This window comes from Ornithodoros turicata, chromosome 9, assembly GCF_037126465.1.
Source record: "Ornithodoros turicata isolate Travis chromosome 9, ASM3712646v1, whole genome shotgun sequence".
NCBI classification, from domain to species: domain Eukaryota; kingdom Metazoa; phylum Arthropoda; class Arachnida; order Ixodida; family Argasidae; genus Ornithodoros; species Ornithodoros turicata.
This window is the reverse complement of record NC_088209.1, coordinates 41,976,019-41,991,052: the sequence shown is the minus strand read 5'-3', so window position 1 is coordinate 41,991,052 and position 15,034 is coordinate 41,976,019. Positions and strand designations below refer to the sequence as shown.

General features: G+C 45.1%; 1 protein-coding gene and 1 long non-coding RNA gene across 2 annotated transcripts in view; one reads left to right on the top strand and one right to left on the bottom strand.

Annotated features, from left to right (window-relative positions):
- LOC135369002 (uncharacterized) overlaps positions 1-15,034 on the top strand; it is a 117,987-nt gene that overhangs the window by 37,002 nt on the left and 65,951 nt on the right. The gene's annotated exons all lie outside the window — the stretch shown is intronic.
- Positions 1,804-14,079, bottom strand: LOC135368997 (nose resistant to fluoxetine protein 6-like). Its single transcript, XM_064602590.1, has 15 exons — positions 13,733-14,079; positions 11,889-12,094; positions 10,470-10,590; positions 10,318-10,405; positions 9,798-9,898; positions 9,487-9,663; positions 8,963-9,056; positions 8,600-8,695; positions 7,010-7,175; positions 6,792-6,874; positions 6,442-6,564; positions 5,796-5,916; positions 5,333-5,519; positions 4,339-4,481; positions 1,804-2,208 (listed from the first exon to the last, which is right to left on the bottom strand). Exons 1-15 carry the CDS (start codon positions 13,980-13,982, stop codon positions 2,161-2,163), a joined length of 2,004 nt encoding a protein of 667 aa, XP_064458660.1. The 5' UTR covers positions 13,983-14,079; the 3' UTR covers positions 1,804-2,160.

The window sequence follows — 15,034 nt, the reverse complement described above, 5'->3', positions numbered from 1 at the left end:
CACTCTAATGGAGAAAAAAAAGGAGCAATTTTACTCCTTTTGGAGACTAAATGATTGCCACAAAAATGCAGGAGTAAATGCGGGAGTAAATGAATGTCACAGGGTGGACTCTGCATCTCACGCTCTGTTCTAACAGTTCCAGGTACATAATTCGTGTGCATGCATGAAAATAGTTCGAATCAAACCGTCAACCGCGATATATCGAGTCATATATAATCTTGCTGCCTACATAGGGCACAGTTTGCGAAGGAAGAAGCCCTAACTGTTTCTTTCTCTGTGTGGGTGGAAAATTGTTAAGTTGGCTGAGTTATGCAGCCTTATGCCGTTCAAATTAACCAAGGACACGTATATACGTAGACTGTTGCATTCGGAAGACCATTTGCGAAGTTCAGTGACAATTTGCAGTACTGGGGGAACAAATGTCTGGGTTAGGGGACTAAAATAGGAAGTAATTGCAACCTAGGGGACTAGCCGCTGCAATTACTTTCTATTTTACTTACTTATTTTTTTTTCTTAGTGTGCAAGAGCGATATACCAAATGCGACAACAGCTAGGCCAGGGCAACGACAGGGCAAAGGTTATTCGCGTGCTTGCGTCAGATGAATCTCTTCGCTTCACAGGGTTTTTTCTAACGTCTGTTTTTAGCACCACGAAGGCAGCTGTGGCCACGAGTAGTGTACGAACGTGGAGGAATGGAAAGAAGTCCGCAAGAAGGAACGGTAGGTTAGTATCCGTCCTGAACAGACTTCAGGTGGAACTGTACCGACGTTATGCGGAAAGTCTTCAGGGAAATCCCGGGAAACCACAGCCCGTGGTGGGATTCGGTCCCACTATGGCCCGTTCCTTAAGGTGACCTTGAAGCAGGCACCAACGCGCAGATGCAAGTGTTCACTCAGGCATGCTGCTGGGGAGTGTCTCGCCGTGCAAATACGCGTAAAACGAATCGTACTTTATGTCCAGGTTGTCGGATGAAACATTTCTTCCCCTGCTAGTAGTCGTTAGGGTGCTGCATTAATTCGTCGGATGCGACCCCATATCGCTTTTAGTGCTCGGTTGCGACTGCGGAGTCTCCAAGCTGCCTCCGCAGTGGTGACTCGGAAAAACTGGAGCACATGCTTCTTCATTGCCAGAACTATAAACCTTTTAGAACAACTCTTGGAGACTTCAGATCAGCTAGACGTTCACCATCTCACTTTGACTCAATTGCTTATGGTTTCCATAGTCCATGGTCTATAGTCAGATCGAGCTCTCCAGCGCCATGGATTGAAAACACTGCTCACTTTTCTCGACTCTACAGGACTTCGCTCCTTCTGTTCGAATCCTACCAGCCACTGTGCTGTCTGCGGTTTTCCCTGGGTTTTCTGGAAGTCTTTCCAGAAGAATATCGGCAGAGTTCCCCTTGACGTGGTCCCAGGAAGCATATTAATCGCCCACTCCTTCCTGCTGTCCTCTGTCTACATTTGTCCATGTCTGTAAAGCGCTCATAGCCGCACTTGCTTCGCGGCGGAATAAAAATACGGAATACGGAAATATAATAATAATACGGAATAATACGGAATAAAAAAATACCACGAGCAATGAGGTATAGTATCTCCTACGGCGATCAAACACCGCTTGGTATAGGTACGTCGAACTACAACTGCATGTAGAGCAAAGCACGTAGCACAATTACGTGAAATTGTTGGTTTGTAGTGTTGAATAAATTTTCCCACGACAATTTAGTCGTACAGAGAGAGAGAAAGAGAGAGAGAGACCTGTCTTAACCAAACGAAAATGAGCGAGCGGTTACTTGGAGATTGGAACTTTATTAAACAAATTCAGGGCGGCTTCAGAACTTGGAAAGTGTACCGCCACTAGCCTCTCTACCTTCGATTTACAATGGAACTCTGTGTAAAGATCACAGCCCCTTAAATACCTGCAAGGCAGCAGGTGGTGCATGCAAAGAGGTATAGGACCGAACCTTCGGCCCGTACTTAAATAACAGCCGCAAATGGCAAGTTCGTTTTCACTGTTGACATGTCGCTGCTGTACCATTCGTGTTGTTAGTCTTCCGCTCTTGCTCCGGTGCCTCTTAATCGTGACTTTTTTGACGACCTTCGCATGCTCGAAGAGGAGTTTCTCGAAGCGCGTCGCTGGAGCTTCGCAGCAGATGTACAACAGCTATGCAAGAGCAAAGCTCAACGTGTACACGCCCAGAGCTGTGATGAGCTGCAAAGAAAGCCATTTCCTTTTATATACTTGGGCAACAGAACAGACCCCCTCCCCCCTTTTTCTTTTCATAACTGGCTGTGCGCATGCGCGAGTTCCCGCGGTTTTTGAGGTGCCGAGCGGTCATTTGCATCTCTTCAATAGATGGCGCTGTACACAGTCCATTTCTTTTAACCGGCGCCATGAGTAGTTCGCTGAAGAGCTGCTAGGGTGCGATAAGATTAGATAAAGGGTCCGTTGAACACGTTACTTCAAAACGTCACCAGCCGGTACTCTGTAGAGATAATGACTTTTTCACAGTTATTACTTATATGATTCTAGTTCACCGTGATTATTAATCAGAGCAGCGGAATGCTACCGTGGAAACAATTGATATGGGTGCGGTCAGGGATGGGCATAAATACATTTTTTGAGTATTTAAATATAAATACAAAATACTTTGTTGACAGGGGTATTTAAATACTCTTCATAAATAGTTTTCAACATGAGTATTTAAATACAAAATATAAATACTGTATTTAAACACTGTAACTACTAACATAAATACTGTGAGGAAGATGTCATCTGGAATTAAGGACAAATCAGCAAGAAAGAATAGCATTTATTTGTTAGATTATCGTGGCGATTTTAATATTAGAAATTTCTCGAAGACTGCTTCTTTTAGGCATCTTCTGTTCGGCCGTACAATCAGATTCGCCAAGGAGAACAGCATCTCCACAGGTGCCGATGAACAAATGCTTGTATTAAATTTGACGAAGATGCTTCGTAGAACAATGTAATCGGGTAGTCACGACCGTTGTCCGCAACAACAGTGAAAAACTCGCCATCTAAAATGGTTTGTCGCATGCGCATGCTATCGCAAACCCGGCATAATTGCACCCCAAACTCGCCCTTCTTCCCGAAAGGTCAAATGCAGGGCAACTTAAGATATGAGTCAGTATATTCTGTATTTAAGAGTATTTATAAAGTATTTACAAGAATAAATACCAGAAAATTGGTATTTAAATATAGTTATAAATACATTTTTCAAGTCTGTATTTAAATACAAAATATAAATACATGTATTTATATTTTAAATAGTATTTTAATTACAATGTATTTAAATACTGCCCATCCCTGGGTGCGGTACAGCTAACCGCCGGGTTCGTTGTCAATTCCTATCGTGCACTTAAAATTTTCAGCACTTTACTAAAAGGTATTAAGATCTTTTCCCCTTTCTTCCTTTCCCCCTTTACCTTCCCTTCCCTTGACGCATGTCTGTTGCATTTACCAAGTCCGTAAACCGTCTTCGTGCTATATCTAGCCACGTTCCTTTACTGATTTCTGTAAACGTATTTGTTATTCGCGATGTATTAACTTTCGCGAATTTCGCGACCGCTAAAAAATCACGAAAAATTGTACTCGCGAACACAGCTTGATGTTTATCCCGCGAAAGGTAACGGCCCTGAAATCACGAAATTAAGTACCCGCGAATAACTTCGAAAATGTCTGAATGCGCGAATTCGCGAAAATTAATGCATCGCGAATAACAATACGTTTGCGGTATTTACGAAATTTAAGTGGCGAAAGGATATGGAAGCCGCATATCTCTGGAACGCCTCGTTAAACCTCCTTGAACATTCAGTGGTGAAAAGTCACGCGGTATCTCCTCACACTTTTTTTTATACTTAAGGGGGAATCACTTCTTCGCTAGACAATAAAGAAAGTTTGTTCGCACAGCGCTCAGAAACGGCGTAAAATATCGTCAAAACAGGAGTACTGGCATGTTCTCCTTGTATTACCCTCGTCAATGACACCTTTTGTAGAATTCCAGGACTATCCGTTGATTCGTATTGAGCCCGAATTCGCAAACATTTTAGTTTGCGACACTCTATCGAGATGGCAGCGCATGTTTGAGACGCACCAAACTTTAATTTATTAAAAATCAACGGCTCAACCTTGTCCTCTAAAAAATACGTCATTGACTAGAGAAAAGCTAAAAGAACACGCCAGTACCATTCTTATGATGATAGTTTAGAGCGTTCTCGTGTCTTGTGCGAACGAAAATAATCGGCCATAGATTTCTGAAGAAGTGATTCCGCCTTAATGCGTGTGGTGTGATATTTTTAAACGACACACATAGAAACTCACTTGAAAATACTCTCCCATGTCGACGGGCTGTTTGAGGTGTCCCATTCGGAAAATGAGGAGTAAGAAATGGATGAGATAGACCCCGTATGTCAGCCGTGACAATGGCGTGAAAGCTTTCCAGGAGAGGAATGCGTTCAAATAACCTGTAATGCAACCAGACGTAATGCAACCAGACGTAATGCAACCAGACGTAAAGTGAAAACCCGGGCCACAAACTTTGTTCTTTGCGAAATTAATAATTATTATTAAACAATATTTTTTCTTCTTTTCGCGTCTGTACAGGGGTAGGGCAGGATGACCTATACCATTTGGCATGTGGGTCAACCTTTACAGTGGCAAATAGTGACGAAACACTTGCTTAAGAGATGAAGATGAAGGGAAAGAGAAAAAAGAGAAAGAGAAAAAGAAAGCAGATATAAGGCAACAAACATAAATATGCGGTTAGAAATACATGAAGTGCGCAGAAGTTTAACAACATCGTCAACATTACAACACAAGTTAACGGATCTCATAAGTCAAAAACTGGTAGCTTTTGGCAATCACCACATTTATATATTTTTTTTTTCTTTCGTCATGAGCTTTTATCTCAACAAACGCCCGTGGACGGGATATCCAGGAGAGCAACAACTTGGAAGTGACAAGTGTTGCGTTGCTCATGTGTGCGTTGCGTTGCTCACGTTGTGTTGCTGGAGGCACCCAGTTATTATCCTCCCTCCCATTACCAGAATAAAAACCTTGCAAGAATATATGGTTACATCGTCACCACAGGAGCAGCTGTAGAACTGTTGAACCATTATTACAGCTCGATCTTCAGCAGGCATTCCTTGGAGTGAACGTGAGGCCTGCTGAGGAGCCATAATGATGGAGAAACAGGTATCCAAGTGCTTCTCTTGCGATTTCTGAGTAGCAGAGTAGCAAACATTACAGCCAATGAGGCTTCTCTCAACATTCTCTTAAAATGCTATTGCGAGTGTATTAACATGGGTAGACCTACCACCGCGTCCAGTCGCACACGCGTACGCCGGCCAACACAGCCCTAGAGACCACAGGACGCGATGAAATCCTCCATAGAGGGCGTTGACAGTTTCACTGGGGAGGTTGCCCAGGTTCCACGGGTATGTAATGTACACGACGAAAGCAATGGCTCCTGCCGAAAGAAACCACAGGGCTCCTTGGACCACCTGCAATGACGTCACTGTATTTATTGCCGTCACCTGGGAAATAACACATTATAGGCACTGCTGTAGTATTTGTGCGTGCTTAACAAGACGACCAGTATATACTTGTTCAATCCTGCTATTATGAATTTACTGCAAACCTCGCAGCGTGTCTATGCTTCACTGAGTATGCATTGACTTTGAACTGGTCAGGCGATAAAGCAGTAAAGTTGCTTCTGTCCTGCCCTAATGTACACGATGCTCATGGAAATGTATGAGTCATGAGGGTGCCCCGCTTACCGGGTGCACCGGCAGTGCCCTGTACCGAACAGCGACGTAGCCACATACGACTCCCAGAACGTAGCCGCTGACGTGGGCGAATGGCTTGAAATAGATGTGCTCCAGGGTAAGAACTACTTTCCTAGAAAGATTGAAAGGCACAAGTAGTTTACTCGATTGCTGCATCTTAGGAGGAACCCAGCAGACAAAGGGCTGATGCACAGATTTTCCCCGCCTGTATCTCAGGCTTCGTCCGTGTGCTCTGATGCTTTCGTCGTTTCCAACATAACGTCCAAAGTCGAAGCCACGCCTCCGTTTGACGGCCAATAATAACCATGGCCAATAACCATGGCCAATACGTATTACGTTTTGTGATATAATTTATGAATGAGCCGAATAGCGCGTAAAGAGCGGCGATAAAGAAGGCGAGCTGGTGATAACTGCTCTTCATAACGAACCCTGAGACTGGGGTAGAAACACACAAACACGAGTTTGTGTGTTTCTACCCCAGTCTCAGGGTTCGTTATGGAGACTAAATAGTGTTGTCGATCGGCGTCGATTCGGCGATGTCTTGAACAGCACACGCCAGTACAGGAGTTGTGTTACGACCGATTATGGAGCTACTAGAAAGAGCCAAATGGTATCGAACTGACAATACAGATCTTACCTCATATCGTTGGTCCCACTGGTTAACATGAAGAAGAGCTTCCACTGATAAGTCTGAACAGAGGTAAGCACCGCGAAGGCCACAACCAGTGCGGCCGATACGACGAAGGCTGTCCTTCGGTACCTAACAGGAGCAATCCGTATTTTATTTTGTAGCTCTACGTTACCAGGAACGCTTCTAGGATTTGAAAAAGTTGTTGCGTGACAAGAACAACAGCGCACCAACTAGTAAGATTTTATAGTCCTGAAGTGGGGGTATTTAACCTTAAAAAGAACAGCCTCGTCGTCATCAACATCATCATCACAACTACCACCATCACCACCACCACCCGTCGGTCACGTATGCCATACCTCACAAACAGCAGGGTCAGTGGAAGGGCGATTGTGGCAAAAATCTGTAGGTCGTTGCTCACATACCACAGGTGCTGCAGGCACTGAAACAGACACACATGATGTAGAACGGGGCACCCACTCTGAACGAACACCGATATACTGAAACATAAACTGCGCCGTGTCCCTGTCCTGGTTGTAAGATGGATAAGAGAAGGTACTTTATGGGATGCTAGTACCACTTTGTCGACTGCATTAAAGTTGTTGATGTAGGTGAGCACCGTCCACCAGCCGTCGGCGCACGCCTGGATCTGCTTCAAGAATAATTCTCGGTCAGCAGGTCCGTCCACGGCAAGGGGCATCAGGAACGCCACCAGTACAATCACCACCACAGGCCACGTCAACCTACGCGTGAAAAATGGGAGACATATGCTTGCGGGTTCAATATATTCAATGGGGCGAATGCCTCGTAACACAAGACGTGGTCTAAGACATCGCTGTAAAGAAAGAGTTGAGGATGGCGAAGGTTTTGAGGCCGATCGGGTTCCGTGTGTCAGTACAATCGGACGATGTCCCCAGGGTGTGATAATTTTAACATTAACGTAAGAGACAGAATAGAAACATGCAGAGGGAAAGCGGAAAGGATGGGTTTTCTAGAGAGTTGGTGACCTTTTTCAGCATTCAAGCGAAACCTATACAGGAGAAAGTGCCGATTGTACGTTCTCCTGTAGGTTTCGCTTGCTCAACGACCCATCTAACACTTTGCTCTCCCCGACGAACTCATGCACCCTCTACTGCTTCTTCTTCTTTTCTTTTTTTTGCTATAGTCGTGACGACGCCCACTGCTGTGTGGCCAACAATGGCTAGCCGATCCTGTCATTACACCCCTCCCCTCAGCATTCAAGTTCGCAAACCGCCATTATACATGTAGATATCTCCACCTCTGCTGCAACAGGGGGCGAGTAAGGCGACCGCCTTAGGTCCCGCGCACGAAGCCCACAACCAGGGATTACTTTTTTCCAAATATCATGTATGCACTTAATCGTGTGAAACAGGCCCCGCGATGTGCCTGTGCCTCAGGCCCCGCACACCCCTAGCACCGGCCCTGGCTGCAACACTACAGCAACAACAACAACAACAACAAATAAGTAATGATGACGTAATGGGATGTTTCGCCGCTGAGACGGCACCCTATCCCATTGCTTGAGGGGGAGAAGATGGTGAATGATGATAAATGTTGAGAGTTCACGCAGGAGCCCTGTTTCTGCTAAGAAGGTGATGAGGGCTTGAAGAGCTCGTAGCTGATGCGCTGGGTTGGCTGGAGACCCAAGCAGTTGAGGAAGGGCAAGTGAGGGTGTCCAGTGGCTTCAAGTTGGCACTGGAGGACGTGTCGCACAGTGGAATACTGCTGACAGTCGATGAGGATGTGCCGGACGGTACTTGGAGTATTACAGCAAGGGCATAGCATTGTGTTACTGTAACCCAGCTTGTGGCGGAAGTATGGGGTGAATGCGACGTTCAAACGAAGTCTACGGAACATTGGCTTTCCTGACATCGAATCCAAGTCTTGTTGTCGTTTCCGTGCGGGAAGTGTCTTGTTGGATGGTTGGCTTGGTAAAGAATAATAGCCGCTTATTGTAAAGTGCACTTGTAATCCGTTATTTCAAAGTACGGCTTTATCACCCTTTAAGTCCTCAACCAAACCAGTGATGTTGCAGTGTTTCTGTTGGTCTTGAAGACCACACGCACTCAACGAAAATGAAGTAGGTATGGAATGGGGAGTCAAAAGGGATTTACCCCATACACGAGTTATAAGGCATATAGGTTACCTGAAATATCTGCGCAGTGTTTCTGATCCCCAGAGGACGAAGAAATTCCGTTTTTTGTAATTTATGCCAGAGGACAGGTACGCTTTAAGAAACCCGCTGCAAACAAACAAACAAAAAGTGGTAAGAACATGTGAGTAATATCCGTTGTAGTAGATTATAGTTTATGTGTCATAGAACGCTACATTTCTTCGTACCTAGCTCCGACCTAAAAGGACCACTTCTATCAGGTGTGCTCATTCTAATAAATTCCAACCTATTGAACCGATGTGAATGCTGTGTTGTGCTGTGTTTATGGTGACTCCTCAGGAACAGTGAACCATAACAATAGACGTTCGGGCGAGGCGTGCAAGAGAGTTTCCTTACCTGAGAAACAAAAATGTCGTAACACTGAGGAATGCGTTGAGGATCAACTGAAAGTGAAGTTGGTCGATGGTTGCGTCGAAAGCCACCAAGTTCCCTTTTTCGGGAGAAGAAAGTGTTGTTAGGCCCTGCCTCTACATATATCATTTGGACTGATATTTGGCGTCAGATGAGACACGAGCCTGGTGTCTCATGATTGTGTACTACTCCGAGATGGAGTCATTGGAGTAGTAGAACATATTGGAGTAGTACATGAAAATGCAGGCATAGGTTTACCAGCAAAAAAGTAGGAGAACACATCCTTTCCTCCTGAAATGTACCTTTCATACACACTTAGATCAGGAGAACTGCTCAGTAGCGCCGAATTCCTCTGCTGTGGTCTGCCAGCCTGGAGCCTTATGGGGACGCTTCCGATCATTTAACCGCCCAGCCAGATAAATATGCCATTCTATACGTGACAGTTGGCTGAAAGGGTGCTTTTACGTTGCAGTTAATCTTAATCTTGTACTTGTAATGTTTGTACTTACGCACGAACTCTGGCTGGACGACGATATACGTGTGTGCAGCCACTACCCAGAAACTGAGGAAGACTTTGACGCCTCCTACGAACTGAAGAGACTCTGCTCCCGCTCTGCACTCTGTTTTCAGCAAACAACGTGTGTTGGTGATTGTCGAGAAGAACAGCAGAATCTCCGTGCACTTTCCTAGAGTATATACAGATGTAAATGAACATCGTTCGCCAGGTCACTACATGTCAGATATAGGAGAAAGAGCCGTAAGGGGCTTTGCCAGGTCAACGTATCTCGAGCCAAAAGGAGCTCCAAGTAATGGAACCTACTAGTTTTGACTGGTCCGTCCGTTTTCTTAGACATCTGAAGGAAGAGCCACTCGACAAGTGTAGCTACTATCACGAGGACAACCAGGAGACCTAGGACGGATCTGAAACAATTGGCCATTAACGTGTCTCTATACTATACTACTAACGGGTATGAAGTTATCTCAGTTCTGTGGCAACATAGTCCAGATTAAGGAAGACCTGATCTATGCCTCTCCCTGATTCGCTTTGTGGACATATAGAGTCAAGGTGTACTCCACGTGAAGCCGGTTTTCGTCACCACCACCATCACCACCACCACCTCCCTACTTCACGTGAGTTCTGAAGCTAGAATACCAGAGAGCGAACGCGTTAAAGAACGTCAGCACAGGGTGGCGTCTCATGTTTAATTCGATAGAAGCCGGACTAGAGCACAGGGCGATTGAATGTGTCCTCAGAAATGCTGTAGCGCCAAGCATTGGTCGTGAACGTTTTTTCCATGTAGTGTCAGGTTCCAACAGAGAGCATGGGCATCATGACTTACATGGAAACGATCTGAAGGGCTGACACTGGTTTGGGATCGTCTGTTCTGCAACCGAGAACTTGGGATCTGGCGTCGTAAGGGCCAAATACTGAAACGACGATACAAAAAAGATTTTTACAAAAGAAGGCATAAGAGAAGGAAAATAAACTAGCCAGATGCTGCGATAAAGTTGAGTTCCTCGACAGAGCATGCAGAAGGTGCGCAGAGTCCAAGTCGCAGGTCATCACGATGGAACCTCTTGTCCAAGGTACGGTTCACTATATTGCGCCTGCCCTGGAAGCATTTGAAAATGTCACGCGTTGAGTGCACAATCTGGCGCTTAGTAAGCCTCACAAGGACCACCATTTCATACTGCCTCGCACTACTCTACTACTGGCGTTACAGTGCTTAATACTGCCTCATACTTCTGCTACTACCATGCACTATACTTAGTGCCCTGTCTCGTCCGCTCATGTATCGTCGTCTGCTGTAAAATTCTTGCAGTGGAGAGGGCTACACGAGCAGATGACCTCTTTCGGTCACCTTCGCCTGCGGTTTCTAGACGTCATCGACCAGTGTAGTCTACCAGCTCTCTGGTTGACATCGTGAGGAGATGGACCGGTGTCTCATGTACAGGAGTGGGGAAGTAATAGTAATACTTTGTCCCACATTTTTTATTTTTTTTTGCACAAAAACTGACCTCGTATATTACCTCCCTTATTCTAAAAAAAAAAAATTATCCAAAAGAAATTGACCTCAAGACCGGAGGTTACTGTTACGCTCTTCTGCATTCCTTCTAGTTTATCGTCGCTAAGTATGAGTAATCTCATTTACAAGGCCTTTGTCGTCTGAAAAAGAGCGTCTAGTAAAGTTACTCTCACAGGCAGTTGCACTACGGACGGTCACACAATTTTGGTTTTGCCCGTTTTTTATTGCAAGTACTGAACGAAATCGAGAATGATACAATGAGAGTAGGAGGTCAACTGTGCTCGAAATTGGTCAGCACTATGTCATCAGATCAGAGAGGTACTTTGATTTGCCTACCTTCTTCTAAGACCGAATACACATCAGTACAAGATCGTCCTTTCGAGAACATGTTAAAATGCCATGCATGTTGTATCGTAGTGCCTCGGGTGTATTGTATGTTGTTACCGTCAATCAATGGAGTATCAGTGGAGTATCACTGCTTTTTCCTCCCTCGAGAACCCTCGATTTTTCTATTTCGCGCAATACGCATAACAATTAGTACTATGTATTATAATATTATGTATTACTATTATAATACTGATTTCTGGGAAGTAGTATTATGTATTCGTATTATAATACAAAATATGAGTATTACTGAACAAACTTGCTCATGGAGTCCAATGACTCCTATGAATTTTAACTCCAGAGCATCTAGAAAGTAACCAGTTGCTGTTGCGATTGCTTAACATTCCACTGGAATGCTTTTCAAGGTTGAGTACTCCGTACTCTACTCAGTTACTTTTACCTTGTGCGCCGACACTCAATCAAGTACCTCTTCGACTGTTTCGTACTATCCTGACTGAAACTGTTCAATGCGAAAACTAGCCCCTTAAGTACAGACTTACAGATCCTCCTTGACTGAAGAAGAGCACAACAGCTTCTTCAAACATTTCCTTCGGCGGGTGTAAGAATAGCGTGCAATATTGTCCCTTGAAGATGAGCTCTTTCTCGTGCCCGTAATGACGCATCTTGAGACACTGTTCGTATCCTCCGATGCTGGTGGGGCTGCCTTCCAACATGTTGGCTGGCATCAAACCGTTGGCCAGGACCACTGCGCATGAAATCCGAGGCTTATTTGGTATATGCCACGCTGAGCAGAAGGCGCCCGTGCAGAATAGTTTGCGGCATGGCCATCGCTATAGTGAGCACAGTTTGTCAGTCTCGTTTCCGGCACGGAGAAAAGAGACACACGAAAAAGGTACTGCCGCTGTTAAGCAGCCGAATTTGATACCGAATTATTGACCGATGGTGAAGTACGCTAACTATTTCAGCACCTTGGCATCACCTACTGGTGGCTTAGCAAGGTCCTGATTCGGACCAACTGCAAACACAATCACCATCTTCACATCCTTGCCAATATTCTTCTGAGACACACTCACACACAACTAGACAGACGGCATCGGATGAACATGCTGATGTACAGTAACTAAACGGGTTAGCACACAAAATGGAAGCCACCGTCACCTCGCTAGAGCCACTGTCGCCTACAAGCTCAGCACTAGATCTCCAACGCCTAAAAGTGCAACACTGAGTCTCCATCCCCAAAAACGCAATGCTAAACCCCCATTGCCTAAAAATGCCTACACTAACCTACCTACCTACCTACCACTACCCTTCCCTACCCTACTATGCCTACCTTCGGTCAGGCTGACCTTTCCGAAATAAACGTATATCCCCCCCCCCCTACACTAAATCGCCATACCCTGAAGACGCAACGCTAAAGTCCTCGCCTGCCTATATGTGCTCCTTTTTACTAAACGGTGTCATTCCTTCTCCGGAGCGTGGCGCTCTTGATGAACCCTCACGCTCCAGCTTGCATGTCGGAGCGCGCAAGTGCTGCTCCCGCTCCGTGACGTATAGAGGAAGCGAAGGCGGGAAAAACAATGAGCCGCCTTGGAAACTTCGCCGGAGCGCGTTCCGCGCTTGTGGCTCTGAAAGACCGTTTAGGAGTAGGAGGCACGGGGTACGAGAGACAGTGTACACCGAGCGCGTTGGGTAGAGCCGCTACTTAACGCTCCCTAAGACTAAATCGCCCCAAAACAATCAAGTAATTCCTAAGACAAGTCGACGTAAGGTCGTGCCATTGTCTTGCAACGGCTAGCGCTCGTCATGGGCAATCCAGGGGTGTGTGTTTCACTGTCTGGCTTTGTCTACGACTGCCTCATTTCGCTGTGCTCAGGCAACGGAGGCTTTAGTCCGGTAAACATCCACTTGTACGCAAAACTTGGCCCGGTTATCTTTTACTAAAAGGTCATTGAGCCAGATAGGTTTCTGTCCGATTTATCCTATTCCCACCAGTTGGGTGCAGTTGATAGTGTGTCTCATCAGCCATGAAATTTGCGCGAGCTGGCAAAAAGGAAAAAAAAATAGAAAAGAAAAAATATGGTGGCCGTGAACCTATCCTCGCTCAAGCGGTGTATCTTATCCGACACCTGCTCCAAATGGTACTATAAAGATATCTAAAACCAAAGGGACATGATTCTATATTACATATAAAAAAATGAATATTAAAAATCTCTGAAATATCAAGATCTAAAATATCTGAATATTAAAAAATATCTGAATACCAAAAAGAAAAAGTAGAACTGCTCTTGATCAAATTCGACCTGAAGGCCGACAGGAGGCTAGGTTGATAAAGGTTCACAAAAGAGCTTAAAGGTAAATGAACGAGGCATCATGTATCACTCACTGCGTATGGCCCAGGGTTCTTTCTGGTGTATCCCCACAAACGTCTTGAGCAAACTCGCCGAGCATGACGTGCTCAACTGTGGACTGGCAGCAAGTTCCGACGCCATCGGTATCATCTTCTCCAACAACACCTTGAGAATCTCCTCTGCGTCAGTGCGCAGGTCTTTCTTGGTTCCATCGCTGGATGCCGTTGAATACCCAAGTTCTAACACGACGATTAAAACAAAGGAATGCCGAAATTTGAACCACATCGCTGCAATAGAAGAATTCCTCGTTGTGATGAGCGCTTCGTACGCCAAACTGTTTTGGGGGCAACGAGGAAAGTTTAAAGGTGCTGTGAAAGGTTTGCCGTCGAAATTAAAGTACGCGTTCGCGAAGTGAGCTTTTGGTTAGTACTACCACGCGGTTAGCGGAAGGGAAAACTGTGAAAGCAGAATTCTAACCTTGACCTGTCATATATCAAAAAAGGAAGGATAAAATGTCTCTCATTGGCTCGAGGGAACGGAGTGTTCTTCGAAGGATTCGCGGTTTGCATATTTTAGTTTTCAGGTGGTTGCTGAGGGAGAGGCAGACAAGGAAAGCGCCGGTATGATATTCGGAAGGTAGAAATGACATTAAACGCTTTGCATGTCAGATCGCGTGTTATAGATTGTGTTTTTGCATAAAATGCCGTAGTCGTGCTACGTTCTTGAGTGTTCCAGAGACCATCATGATAAACACCATGCATAGATTCCGATATTTCTTATGTAGGTATAGTCTGTAGACCGTGCTGATTTCAGTTGCGCGAATAGAGATCATAGTGGGTGGGTAATCCATCGTATGTCATTCTGATGCCAGTCGTCTTCATGCATGTGGGAGATCATCCTGTATAGGGATGACCTGGTAACGGGTCTGCTTCCATGGCGACGGGTTCGAACCCAGCCATGGATTTCATCAACTTTGTGGTGAATGTTGAATAACTTGAAAATAACTGTTCGTCAGAAATTAGCACAAGTACATCCGTTGGCTTCCATCCTTAGCGCTTCTGCGTCACGATGACAGAGCACTCTTTCGTTGGCAAAATACAGGGTGTTTATTTTTATCATTCACAGATTTTTTTTAAAAAACAAAATACTACGAGGACAGCGTAGATGTCGTTTTTACAGTTGAGTTATACGGCAAGTCGGACATCCTCTCGAACAAAGCACGCAACTATGCAAGATCACTAATTACCTAAAATTCATTCCGGGCAAAAGCTATAGATAGCAGAATGAGAGACTATCCTCTCGTTGAAAGCCATTCCACGTTAAAAAAAAAAAAAAAA

Coding starts and splice junctions, on each gene's coding strand:
- LOC135368997 (XM_064602590.1), bottom strand. CDS start 13,982: ATGTGGTTCAAATTTCGGCATTCCTTTGTTTTAATCGTCGTGTTAGAA. Junction 12,095..13,732: donor AGAACCCTGGGCCATACGCA/GTGAGTGATACA, acceptor TTTCATGCGCAG/TGGTCCTGGCCAACGGTTTG. Junction 10,406..10,469: donor CAACTTTATCGCAGCATCTG/GCTAGTTTATTT, acceptor TCGTCGTTTCAG/TATTTGGCCCTTACGACGCC.